The sequence below is a fragment of the Mobula birostris genome, chromosome 15 (assembly GCF_030028105.1).
Source record: "Mobula birostris isolate sMobBir1 chromosome 15, sMobBir1.hap1, whole genome shotgun sequence".
NCBI lineage: Eukaryota > Metazoa > Chordata > Chondrichthyes > Myliobatiformes > Myliobatidae > Mobula > Mobula birostris.
Window position 1 is genome coordinate 59,789,062 of NC_092384.1, and position 12,982 is coordinate 59,802,043.

Genomic DNA, 12,982 nt, shown 5'->3' on the forward strand with positions numbered 1-12,982 from the left:
GATCAAAGGCACACAGATTCTTAACTCAAAGTATTCCTTGTGCAAAATATTTTTATGTTCAGTGGCTTTGGTGTACAATCACAACCAAGTTAATGATAATTTAAGCCATGCCATTAATACTTGAGTCTTGATGCTATCACTTGAAATGTATTTTTTGTTCATGATATCAAGTACAGTCTGCTGTCTGCTATTCATTGCAAATGTATGGAATATGGAACAAGACTTGTAATTAATTCAAATCCTTACATACTTTTATCAGCTGTATATTTGTACCCGATGACACAACCAAATGAATTAGCTAGAAGTCTGTGCAATCTTGGGAAATTACAAGCACATTTCCACCTGTTGCAATTTCCATTGTACCAAGTAATGTTACGTTGTTGGCTGCAAATTCTAGTCCATAGCTAATGTTGAACCAAATTTCAATGTCATAAATCTACATATGCCACCCACCATAGTTACAATTGGTGTTTTAGCATAATGGATACAATTTCATCCTAGTTCAAAAATACAAGTACAGAATTCCCCAAAACTGGCAACAAAGAGGTTAAGGCAGGAATACAGCATACTCACTTTCATTGGTTGAAGTAGTGACTACAAGAATTAGGTTGTCACATTACAGCTGTACAAGGCGTTGGAAATGCTGGAGTATTATATGCAGTTCTGGTCACCACTCTACAGGAAAGTGGTGATTACGTTAGAGAGGGTGCAGTGAAGACGCACGAGTATGATGCCTGGATTGGAGGGCTTAAGTTACGAGGAGAAATTGGACAGGCTGGGTCTGCTCTTCCTCGATCAAAGGAGACTGAGAGATGACATGATAGACATATGTAAAATTCTGAGAGGCTTAGAGAGAGTATTTACCTAGAGTCCATTTCCTCATGATATGGCCATACACTTCCTGACACTGTATTCCATCTGCCATTTCTTTGCCTATTCTCCTAATCTAAGTCCTTCTGTAGCCTCTCTACTTCCTCAAAACTACTTGCCCCTCCACCTATCTTCATATCATCTGCAAACTTTGCAACAAAGCCATCGATTCCATCATCCAAATCATTAACCTATAATGCAAAAAGAATCTGTCTGAACACAGACCCCTGTGGAACCCCACTAGTCACTGGCAGCCAGGCAGAAAAGGCTCCTCTTACTCCCACGCTTTATCTCCTGCCAATCAGCCACTGCTTTATCTATGCTAGAATCTTTCCTGTAACACCATGGGCTCATAGCTTGTTAGACAACCTCATGAGTGGCACCTTGCCACAGGCCTTTGAAAATCCAAGTACACTACATCAACCAATTCTTTGTCTATCCTGCTTGTGACTTCTTCAAAGAATTCCACCAGATTTGTCAGGCAAGGTTTTCCCTTGAGGAAATCATGCTAACTATGGCCCATTTGATCATGTGCCTCCAAATATCCACAGAACTCATCCTTAATAATCGACTCCAACATCTTCCCAACCACTGAGGTCAGACTATCTTCAGGCCGAGACCCTTCATCAGGACTGGAAAGGAAGAGAAGTCAGAGTAAGAAGGTGGGGGAAGGGGTCGAAGGAAGTACAAGGTGGTAGTTGATAGGAGAGAGAGGAAACATGAACGGGAAAAGGTGACGGGTGGGGGATTTACCAGAATCGAGAAATCAATGTCTCAGCATGAAACATTGACTGTTTACTCTTTCCCATAGATGTTCCTTGGCCTGCTGAGTTCCTCCAGCATTTTGCATTTTGTGTGTGCTGCATGTTTTACATTTTTCTAAAGGTTAAAATGTTAAGAAAAACTAAAACGAACATACACAAGACTTAAAATTCTACCAATATTGAATCTCTCTTGATAGAGGTGTACATGATGATATAAGGCATAAATTGAGTGGATAGTCAGAGACTTTTTCCCAGAGCAGAAATTTCTAATATGAGGAAGCATAATACATAGAGAGTAGTGAATGTGTGGAACACCAGAGGTGACGGTAGAGGCAGATACATTAGGGACGGTTAAGGAACCCAGATAGGTACGTGGATGATAGAAAAGGAGAGGACTCTATTAGGTTGATCTTAGTCAGTTAAAAGGTTGGCACATCATGGGCTGAAGGGTCTGCAGTGTGCTGTGGTGTTCTAAGTTGTTTTTCTAAATACAAGTTCTGAGTTCAGTTTTATGTGGTGAACTGGGAGAGCAGTCAATACAACCAATGTAGTAACTGAATTTATTAGTTTATTCTAAAGCTTGTAGAACTGTACAAACCAACATGTTCAAGCCTTTGAGCATGCTTACAGATGGATTAATGATTTATACATTTTATTTAATCTCTGCATCCATTGTTTAATCACTGGGTGGAAATATGCTACTGAAATGTCAAAATTCAAACATCTCAATTTTAAGGTACAAATATTTAAGATTAGACAATAAAGTGATTGTTTTAAAACACATTTTAACATTCATGAACAGATGCTTAACCAAAATATTATGAAAGGTTATCAGTAATTCTGCTATAATTTAATAATTTAGACATGTTTTCTTGAATATCCAAATAATCACAACATGCAACTAGTTATGAAATACAGCTGTCAAATGAAGGACTTAAGCATTCAAGTAAAACAATATAACAGATCCTGTGAAATCTTAAACAAAAACACTAATTCACATATGGAATAGTTTCAGTGAAAAACAATGGACATTTTGCCACTTGATTTAAGATACCTCGATATTAATAATATGTCCCCTATTACAAATTAGATATGATTAAGATGGTTAGAGTTAACGAGGAAGAAAAATCAGATAACCATGGATGCAAATTGAGCACAGTTAATCACATTTTTGAGCAATTTCTAAGACAATAAATATTTTGTACAAGCACAAGATGGCAAATGGAATATGGCATCACCATCAAAACATGCCCAACATAGCATCACTAAACTAATAACAATCATAACTGCAAGCTTAGGAACAAGAGTTGCCAACAATTGTGTTATTTTATGTAGGACAACAGGTCATTGACTTTTAATGCCAAAGATAAAACTCATGTGACTGTTTATCTGCATCTCTTACTAAACATTCCAAGTGACAAAAACATAGAAATAATGCATTAAATATACAAACTGGATCTACTACAAAATTGGTTTATAAAAAATGCAGTCCAAATAATTCAAATGCAAATAAACATAATCAGAAATTGAGTTTTAGACTATTCAAAATTGTCTAAGAAAAACTGCAAGACCAGATATTCAAATTTGAGCAAATTTATAATTTGCTAATATCAATTATATTTCAAGCAATAAGTGTTTCCTTACAAAAAAAATTCAAATAGAGCTGTAAGCACACCTATAACTGATTAAAAAAATGTACTTTAACACAGCAGAAATTCTTAAAGTAATCAACCTGAACCGGCGTTTGTTGAAAAAGAACCTTCTATTATCCTCAATAGGTTACTTCGGAGCCTGTATAAAGAACACAATATTATAACTGGGAAAAAGACAGGAATTATGATGCATAGATCTACAACCCGAAGTCTGCAATACCATAGAAAATACCCTAGTTTTATTTCAAGTCTTTTACACATTTCTAGAACGTTAAAGCAAAACTTTAGGGACAGTGTCATCCAAGTAAACTAATGTTTCCATAACCTCAGAGTATTAATGTAAACTAGTTACCACAGCCAATTTCCACCATCATTAAATAGAAGATCTGTGACCTTAAACACGTTTGATTTTACAGCTCAGCAGTACATGTCCAACTTTACAGACTGGGAAGCTGAGGGCTATTACAGATTTCCACTGACCTTCAATTTTAATATTTGAAGGCTAATCGGAGATAGTATAGTTTGCTTACTAGTGTAAAAGTCTTTCATGTCAGCATAATATTCAGTGAATTGCTAACTACTTAACACACATTTTACTATCTTCCAGAGGGGAAAAAAAAAATCAAGAGTCACAGGACACTACAGAACAAAAATAGACCCTTTGGCCATTCTAGTCTGTGCTAAACTATTAATCTGTCTAGTCCCATCGACCTGCATCTTGACCCTAGCCCTCCATAACCGTCCCGTTAATGTACCTATCCAAATTTCTCTTAAATGTTGAAATCGAAACTGCATCCACCACTCCTGCTGGCAGCTTGTCCACACTCTGAGAGAAGAAATTCTACCTCATGTTCCCCTTCAACATTTCCCCTTAATGTATAACCTCTAGTTCTAGTCTCACCCAAACTCTTTGGAAAAAAGCCTGCTTGCATTTACTCTGTCTCTCCTCCTCATTCTCCTACACGTGGGAGTAAAGGTCTAACCCATTCAACCTTTCCCTATACCTAGGTTCTAAAGTCCTGACAACATCCTTTTGAATTTTCTCTGCACTCTTAATCAGATTGACATCTTTCCCATAGGTAGATGATCAAAACTCTGCCAACAATCCCCCAAACATCCCATCTCCAATACTCTATACATTGACTAATGAAAGCCAATGTGACAAGTGCATTCTTTATGACTTTATCTACCTGTGACACCACTTTCAAAGAATTTAAGATCTGTATTCCCAGATCCATTTGTTCTACCGCACTCCTCAGTGTCCTTACACTCACCATGCAAGTTCTCCCTTGTTTGTCCTCCTAAAGAGCAACACATCACACTCGTCTGCATTAAATTCAATCTGGTATTTTTCAGCTCATTTTTCCAGCTGGTCCAGATCCTGTTGCTAGCTGTAAATCCTCTCCTCGCTATCCAATACACCCCTAATCTTGGTGTCATCCACAAATTTCCTATTCTAGTGAACCACATTATCATCCAGACCATTGATATAGATGACAAATAACAACAAACCCAACACTGATTACCATGGCACACCACTAGCCACAGGCCTCCAGTCATAAAGGCAACTATCTACTACCACACTGTGACTTCTCCTATGAAGTCACTACATGCTTTGAAAGGGAGAATAAAACTACAACCTTCAGAATCCCGACAGCATCTGGTGACTGTGATTAATGTCTCGGAGGCCAACGTCAAAATATCTTTCAAGGGAGTGAACCCTTGCTAGGTGTCAAGCCTTGATAGTATACCTGGTAGGGCTCTGAAAACCTGTGCCAAACAACTGGAAGAAGTGCTCAAGGACATCTTCATTGTTCCAATCGCAAGTTCCCATCTACTTCAAAGGGTGACAATCATACCAGTAACCAAGAAGAGCAGGGTGTGTTGCTTCAACAACTATTGTCCAGTGGCATTCACATCTACTGTGAATAGGTAATAGGTCAACTCCTGAACATTAAGTACTCATTTACACTGAACTATCCTAACCAATTTTTCCATCAACTCTTCCCCAACCCCAGATTCTAGCACTCACCTATACACTGCAGTAAAGTTACACTGGTCATTTAACCTACCAACTGCCATAATTTTGGGATATGGGAGGAAACTGGAAAAAATGTGCAAACTCTGCATAACATAGAAACTGAAACTAGAAGACCCTCTACCAGCTGCACCACTAGTCCACATGAAGCTGCTTCTGTCTTGCACAGGTGGGCATTGTTTATTGCCTGTAAAACCAGCATCACAAATGAAATACATCCCAATGAATGCACATATGCATTTTCAGCAGAAATCCTAGAATATCAATGGTGAGTAATTGATTCCATCAAAATTACAGGTGAATGTATTCATCTGGAAATGATGCATATAGTTAAGGATTATGCCGATGTAACACAAGACACCCTCAAAGAGGAAGCAATTCATTAATGAAGTAAGCTATATTCATTATTTATTAAATTAAACTACAGTGGCTTGTTCCCAATAATTAATTAACTTCTTTTTGTATTTGCTTCTTACAGTCACCAGAACTTCCAGACAGAGATTCCTGGCACACAGTGGCATTATCAAATTAAATTATTGAATGGATACACTTTTTTTTTAATTTTGGATCTTGGGTTATTTTGGATACTGAAATATGTTTCACTATTGATTATGCAGAATTAACTGAAGAAAAACTGCCAACCAACTCTGAACTATTTGAAATTGACTCATTCTAAGAGGGAGAAGCAGACTGGGACTCAAAGGCTTTTAAAAACTTCGTATTTACCTTATTTTCTCCTGCTTCGATTTCTTCAACACCTGCTTGTGTCATCAGGTCAGCAATGTTTTTCTCCAAGTCATCAATGCGAGCACTCATCTCATCGAGTGAAAAATGTCAAGGAAGTCTAATTCTTTAAGCATTTATATTTTTTAGGGAACAGTAAATATTTGCTCAAAGGAATATCATCAAATCATGGAAACTGCTATGAAGAATGAAAAGCAACCCAAATCCAGAGATTAGATAAAAGTCATTAGAATCACTCCAAAACCCAATTTCAGAATCACAAAGAAAGTTTGCTTCCTAACTGCTTACTCAATTTACATAGCTTTCAGAGGTTCATGTACAAAGAATATCCAAGTCCCTTAGAACATCAACCCTCTCGCAACTTACAGATTTTTGTAGCAACCTTTGAACAGACAAATTAAGTGAACTGGCACATGTCATCCATCACAATCTTCTACCTCACATTCATTTTCCACCATTTTAATTCCTTTTACCCAAACACCCACCAATCTAACTGTTTTCCCCAATGAACTCAATGCTCCATAACTCCCTGGGATATATAAGTTCAGAAATCCTACAGGAAGATATCTTTACAGCCAATCTACCATTCACCATTCTCGTTGCTTACTGCACTAACAAGTTAACTTTCAAGTACATACACAAGGATAACAGGTAACTCCCACTACCTGTTAAATGTACCTAATGGCAAACATCTCAAATAGCCTCTGACAACCAAGTCCAGCTCCTGGCCTTCACATGGGGCTTAGCTACTAAGCCAGACGGAATGATTTCTACTGACAGCAAAAGGAGCAAAGGCAGGTTACTGGCACCCGAAAACCAGTTGCTTCGGACTGATGGGGCTTGTCACCCATTGTTGGCAGCTCACCTAAGGGAAGAAAAACTGATCTCAAACCTCCACTGCCTTGCAGTTGTACCCACTCATGAGGGATGCTTCTGGAGTACACCCAGAGGAAAAATCCGGAGGTGGAATCCCTAAGGCAATCCTACGTTTTGTTCAACGCTGCCTGGCAACTCCTACAAGGCCGCTGGTGTCAAACTGTATCAGTCTCTGCTGTCCCACTGCATTCATCAGCTGTGTGGAGAGGAGGAGCCTGCTGCACGGGCAACAGCTTGCTCTCCATAATGTACTGCAATGGCTTGCATATTACTTAGACAGCTATGGAGCAAGCTCCACGGTCAACCCTGACCAACAGAAGGCCTCACACAAGGACACCTAGATCTTTTTGAACATATCTGTTTCACCAACTGATAACCACTTAAATATACTTTACATTTCTCTTTTGTACAACAAAACAAATAACTTTTTTCTTCCCCTGCATTATATTGAATTTAGCACATTCTTGATCGCTTGTCTACATTCTTTGAAGCATTTCTGCAGTCGCCACACAATCCACTTGGCCACTGAACTTTGTATCATTAACAAATTGGAATACATCATCCAAATCCTGGATATAGATTGTGAACAGTTGTAGTCTCAGCAACACTCTGTGCAGCACCCCACAGTTTACAGTTTAACAAAAGAAAGAACCCAGTTTTCAAAATGTTATCTCCTCAATCCATAATACATTACCTCCATATCTAATACATTAAATTACATTACCATGCAATCAAATGTCATGTAATGATTTTGAGTGGTACCTTATCAAAAGTCTTCTGAAAATTTAAATACAGATCAATTCATACTTATTTTGTGAATTACATCCTAAAAAAAGTTATCAAACAAGTTTTCCCTTTCATAAATCTATCTTGACTCTACCTAATCCTATTATTATATTAAAAGTCTTTGATGCCACTTGATAGATTACAACATTTTCCCTACTACACTTCGTAAAGTGTTCACATTGGTTGTAATAGATTGGGATGGAGCAATTCTGGAAACTATGGAATTTTGGAGAATGAAATCAGAGCACCCGCTGTCTTTACAGCCACCTCCTTAAAAAGTCTTGGCAAAGTGGCGATCAGTTTTACACCCCTTTAAATTCTTCACCATTGGCTTTAGTTAACTAATGCTTTTTTAAAATTTCCTCATCTATTTTGTCAACGGTGTCACATTTATCAAGGCATTTGCATTAGATATGAATTCTAAATTGATTAAGACCTTCACCATAACTTCAGAACTATGCTACATCAATTCTTGAAGACTTCTGTTGTTTAAAGAAAGCCCACAGAGCCACCAATGAAAATGTATTGGGTTTCACATATACCATTCAAGGAATCTTTAGCTTAAGAAGCAAACCTTACCGCAGTTTGAGAGCTTTTAGGATGCTTATTGCACCAAATTTCCTTTAAGGTTTTACTATTATACATAGTATTTATGTTTGCACAAAATTTGCATAATATAAATTAAATGAAAAATTGCGGTGCCATGATAAATGTGGATTACAGAATTACAAAGCACTTGCAGCTCAGAAACAACCCTAAACTGTTTTCAAAGCTCCTCACATCCCTATTCTAGAGCTAAATGTACACACTGAAGCTTTGCCTTTAAAAGCAAGGATATTTCTACCAATGATCTGGTCAGACATTGTTTGGAATTTGTCTTGCATCTGTTGGAGGAGTGTGGTAACCTGCAAAATACAAACAAATCATGTTTTAGGACCTTGCAGCTGATTAAAAATGCCAGAACTTGCTCTATGATGTTTTCTACTAAGAAAGCATTCTGATTGGCAGACAACATGCTAATCAGTACCTAAATTCTCCTCTGAAATGGCAGCTTAGATTACGACCAGGTCTTTGATTGCTACTGAAAATGTACAAATCATCTGACTCAGACACCAGTGTAATCACTGAGCCAATAATAGGCACTTATGTTAAGCAAGGCCTGCCTGCACTAATTTCTGGAAGATGTATCATGCTTGACCGAATGGATAAAATATTGAAGAACTAACAAAGGAGCACAGAGATTGTGCTCCTAATAGGCAAAACAAAGATATAGAAATGAGAGAAATATTGTCCTTGAATTGTAATTACAACACAAAAACAAGGCAAAGTTAAAAGACAAAAGTATTAATAACCATGTATGTGATATCTGTATTTCATAGTAGTTTTGGGTTGAAGGTACAATTTTTTTTTCTTTTTATTTTTTTTTAAATAAAGAGAGCATAGTATAAAGGAGGTCTGTGCAGTTCATAACAAATGTATCAAACGTACAATTCACATCTATGAAAGAGATGCACCCATAGTACAATCATGCTTTGGTTGCCTCCCTGCCCCAACCCACCCCTCCCAATCCATCACTGCATTAGCAAAAAGGGTTAAACAGAACCTTTTTCCCCCACAGAGCTGCATTGGTATAGAGAAGGTGTATTTCCCTAATACATAGACTGCTGTATGTTTACAAGTCTGGGTCCGTAGAATTTCACCGAGAAATGCTGGAAGTCAGGGATTTATGTGCAGAGGAAAAGAAAGAAAGGATGGACCTTTAGTTTGGCTGGGAATTCTGAAAATCTTCAAGGAAGGGTCCCTATACCTTTTGGAACTTTATGTCCGAATTGAGAATTGAATAATGGATCTTCTCAAGGTGTAGACTGGACATGATGTCCCTGAGCCACTGAGCGTGGATGGGTGGGGCAGCATCCCTCCACCTGAGCAAGACTGCGCGCCTGGCCAAAAGAGAGGCTAAAGACAGTGTGCGACGTTTGGTTGGACCTAGGTGCATGTCCCCCTCTCCAGAGGTGCCGAAAAGAGCAATCAAAGGGTTAGGTTCCAAATTATAATTAAGTATTTGGGATAGAGTTTGGAAAACACCTTTCCAGTATTTTTCCAAGCTAGGGCATGTCCAGTATATGTGAATAAGGGAAGCCTCACCCCTTTTGCATTTGTCGCAGCAGGGATTAAAATGAGAGATAATTCAGTTCTAGACATATGGGCCCTGTGTACGACCTTGAACTGTAACAAGCAGTAGCTGGCACATAAAGAGGTTGAGTTAACTAACTTAAGAACTGAATCCATACATCGTCTGACAGTGAGAAATTTAAATCTTGCTCCCAGGCAGTTTTAATTTTGTCGGGGGGGGGGGCGGAGGCTCGCCTCAGGACCGCTAGCTTGTTGCAAATAGTAGATATTAGACCTTTGCACAATGGATTCATGCAGAGAAACATATCAATGACATATGTGTCCGGTGCCTCGGGGAAGTTTGATATCAAAGGGCTGATAAAATGTCTAATTTGCAAATATCTGAAAAGTGAGTGTTGGGTAGGTTAAACTTTGCAGACAGTTGTTCAAATGATGGAAAACAGTTGTCTATAAAAAGATATTTAAAGCACCTGATGCCCTTCCTGTACCAGTCTTGAAATGTTGGATCACATATAGAAGGCTGGAAGAGATGATTATATAGTATAATCATCTGAAAGAGAGAAGCCACGGAGACCACTAGGCTTTCTGAGCTGAGCCCATACTCTCAGGGTGTGCCTGATAACAGGATTAACAATTGGTTTAGGCATAAGAAAAGAGAGTTTGGATCCAAGAAGTGCGGAGATGGAGAAATTCTTAATAGAGTTCAGCTCCATTGCCACCCATATTGGGCAGTCAGGTTGGTTGTAAAAATGAGACCAAAAGATCAGACAGCGTATGTTAGCTGCCCAGTAATATAAGCAGAAATTGAGCAAAGCCATGCCCACAACACTTTTAGATTTTTGAAGATGGACTTTATTCAGTCGGGGATGCTTGCCCTTCCTTTAGCAGGACAATATGACTGAATCTAGCTGATAAAGTTTAAGGGAATGGGGGATTCTCAGATCCCTGTAAACAATGAATTGTTTCATAAAATTATGAAATAATTTGATAAAATTTTTAGATAAAATTGCTAGACACTCTTTTAATATTGACCAAACCTAAGACGTTGTACCCCATCTCTGAGCAATTTCAAGCCATGAAGTCGCTCACACCAACTGCACCAACCCACCCCCGCCCCCCGAGATCACCATGAAAGAAGGACAGACTCTCCTATCCCTTCCACAATACCCCCTCAAGCCCAAGGCAAGGTTTTACGAGGATGGAAGCTCTTTTGTGGATCCAGCAGGAAAACACTGTTCTGGCTATGCGATAGGTGACGACAGTGAAGTAATTGAACAAGTCTTCTTTGCAGCAGCTGTCACCGCCAGAAAGCTGCGCTACTTGCTCTGACTCGTGCCTGAATCTCAACAACAGAATAGTCTAACAGCGTACTCAGTTCTGATTTTGAAGAATCCACTACAGAACCAATTCTTTGTAGAAAACCTTAAAAAAAACGCCAAGTCATAAATGAAGATGACTTTGAAGAGGGAGTCCACAACTATTTGGAACAAAATTTAAAAAGCCTGAATGAGGGCTTCAGTGGAGAAGCCAAAAGTACAAGCCTAAGCTGGAAGCCTCTTTGATTAACGTCTCGAATTTTAAAATGAAAAAGCCTGTGGAAAATAAATCTCAAACAGATTAAAGTGCGGACTTTTACATAGACTCCCGTTATGCCCTGACTACAGAACTCTGGGATTCCTGACTTCCTCTGCCCGCCCCCCCCCCATTAGTAATGCTGCCTTTGTAAACAACTTACTCACATCTCTACAGCTACCTCGAGTTTTGGCTATTATTAGATGTGCAGCCCATAATGGGGAATCTGATGAGATATTTAAGGGTAATGCTCGGACTGGTGCAGAGCAAAACAGACAGCCCTGCACCCCACACTTTTAGTCCCCTCGGGAGCCTAACAAGCTCTTATTAGACAAAAACCTAAGGACGGGTATGCCAGATATGGGGGAAAGTACGTAAATTCTAGGGGAACGCCCCTGATGGAGAACGCAAACTATGGTCCCACATGGGTTGCCACCTTGAACCTCAGACCAATTTATGGGTGACCTCTGTGGGACAGGTTTGTGTTCACTCTGTGTTCTTATCTATCTTGATAGATTATGTTAATTGTACACATTTGGACAAGGAAAAAATGGTTAATATCCTGGTGGCGGTGGCACCGATTTCCAGTTGAAAAGTGAGCCACAGCATGTGAAAAAAACGAATGCTGGAAAGGGAATGCCTTGTGTTTTCAGAACCAACCCCTTGCCTGGTGGACCTTTTTATTGTCTGCAACTTGATTTTGTAGAATTACCTAGAGTACATTGTTGTAAATATTGCCTGGTAATAGTAGATGTATTTAGCAGATAGAGGCTATATCCACTACTGATAATACTGTTGTAAAGATATTATTGAGAAGTGATTCCCCCATTATGGATTACCTGAATCAATAAGCTCAGACATTCTCATTTTATTGCTAAGATAAATGAGAAAATCTGTAAAAGAACTGGCAATAAAACAGCAATTTCACTGTGCTCACCATCCAAGTGCAGCTGGTATAGTGGAATGAATTAAGTTGTGGCTCCAGCAAACCAGATAGGGCATTAACACGAGGAATTCTGCAGATGCTGGAAATTCAAGCAACACACATCAAAGTTGCTGGTGAACGCAGCAGGCCAGGCAGCATCTCTAGGAAGAGGTACAGTTGACGTTTCGGGCCGAGACCCTTCGTCAGGACTACCTGAAGGAAGAGCTAGTAAAAAATTTGAGAGTGGGAGGGGGAGGGGGAGATCCAAAATGATAGGAGAAGACAGGAGGGGGAGGGATGGAGCCATTCCTCCAGGTAGGACATTCTTTTCTTTAATTAAGGTGGCTGGAGTGTCTAACAAATTTGATTGTACTTCTGTATCAATAGTCCATTGACTTGGCCGTAATTGTTATCAAACTGATTGTTCCCTGTATCAACAGTCCATTGACTTGACCAGAATGGTTATCAAACTGATTGTTCTCTGTATCAATAGTCCATTGACTTGACCAGAATGGTTTTCAGAATGATTCGAGGTGATGCTTCCATTTTCCATTTGAATTTTTGTGATGTGTTGTTTAGCTTAATTTCCCCTTAATTGGTTGGCTAAAAATTTACCAGATTT

At 39.0% G+C, this 12,982-nt stretch overlaps 1 protein-coding gene across 2 annotated transcripts in view; it reads right to left on the reverse strand.

The window, feature by feature from the left end:
• Nucleotides 1–2,182: 2,182 nt before the first annotated feature.
• hsbp1b (heat shock factor binding protein 1b) overlaps nucleotides 2,183–12,982 on the reverse strand; it is a 37,376-nt gene continuing 26,576 nt past the window's right edge. For both annotated transcript variants that reach the window (XM_072279871.1, XM_072279872.1), the window contains 3 exons: nucleotides 8,569–8,635; nucleotides 6,051–6,148; nucleotides 2,183–3,425 (listed from right to left, as the gene is read on the reverse strand). In XM_072279871.1, the coding sequence (XP_072135972.1) occupies nucleotides 3,414–3,425; nucleotides 6,051–6,148; nucleotides 8,569–8,635 (177 nt within the window). In that variant the 3' untranslated portion in view covers nucleotides 2,183–3,413. The remainder of the gene's footprint in view (nucleotides 3,426–6,050; nucleotides 6,149–8,568; nucleotides 8,636–12,982) is intronic.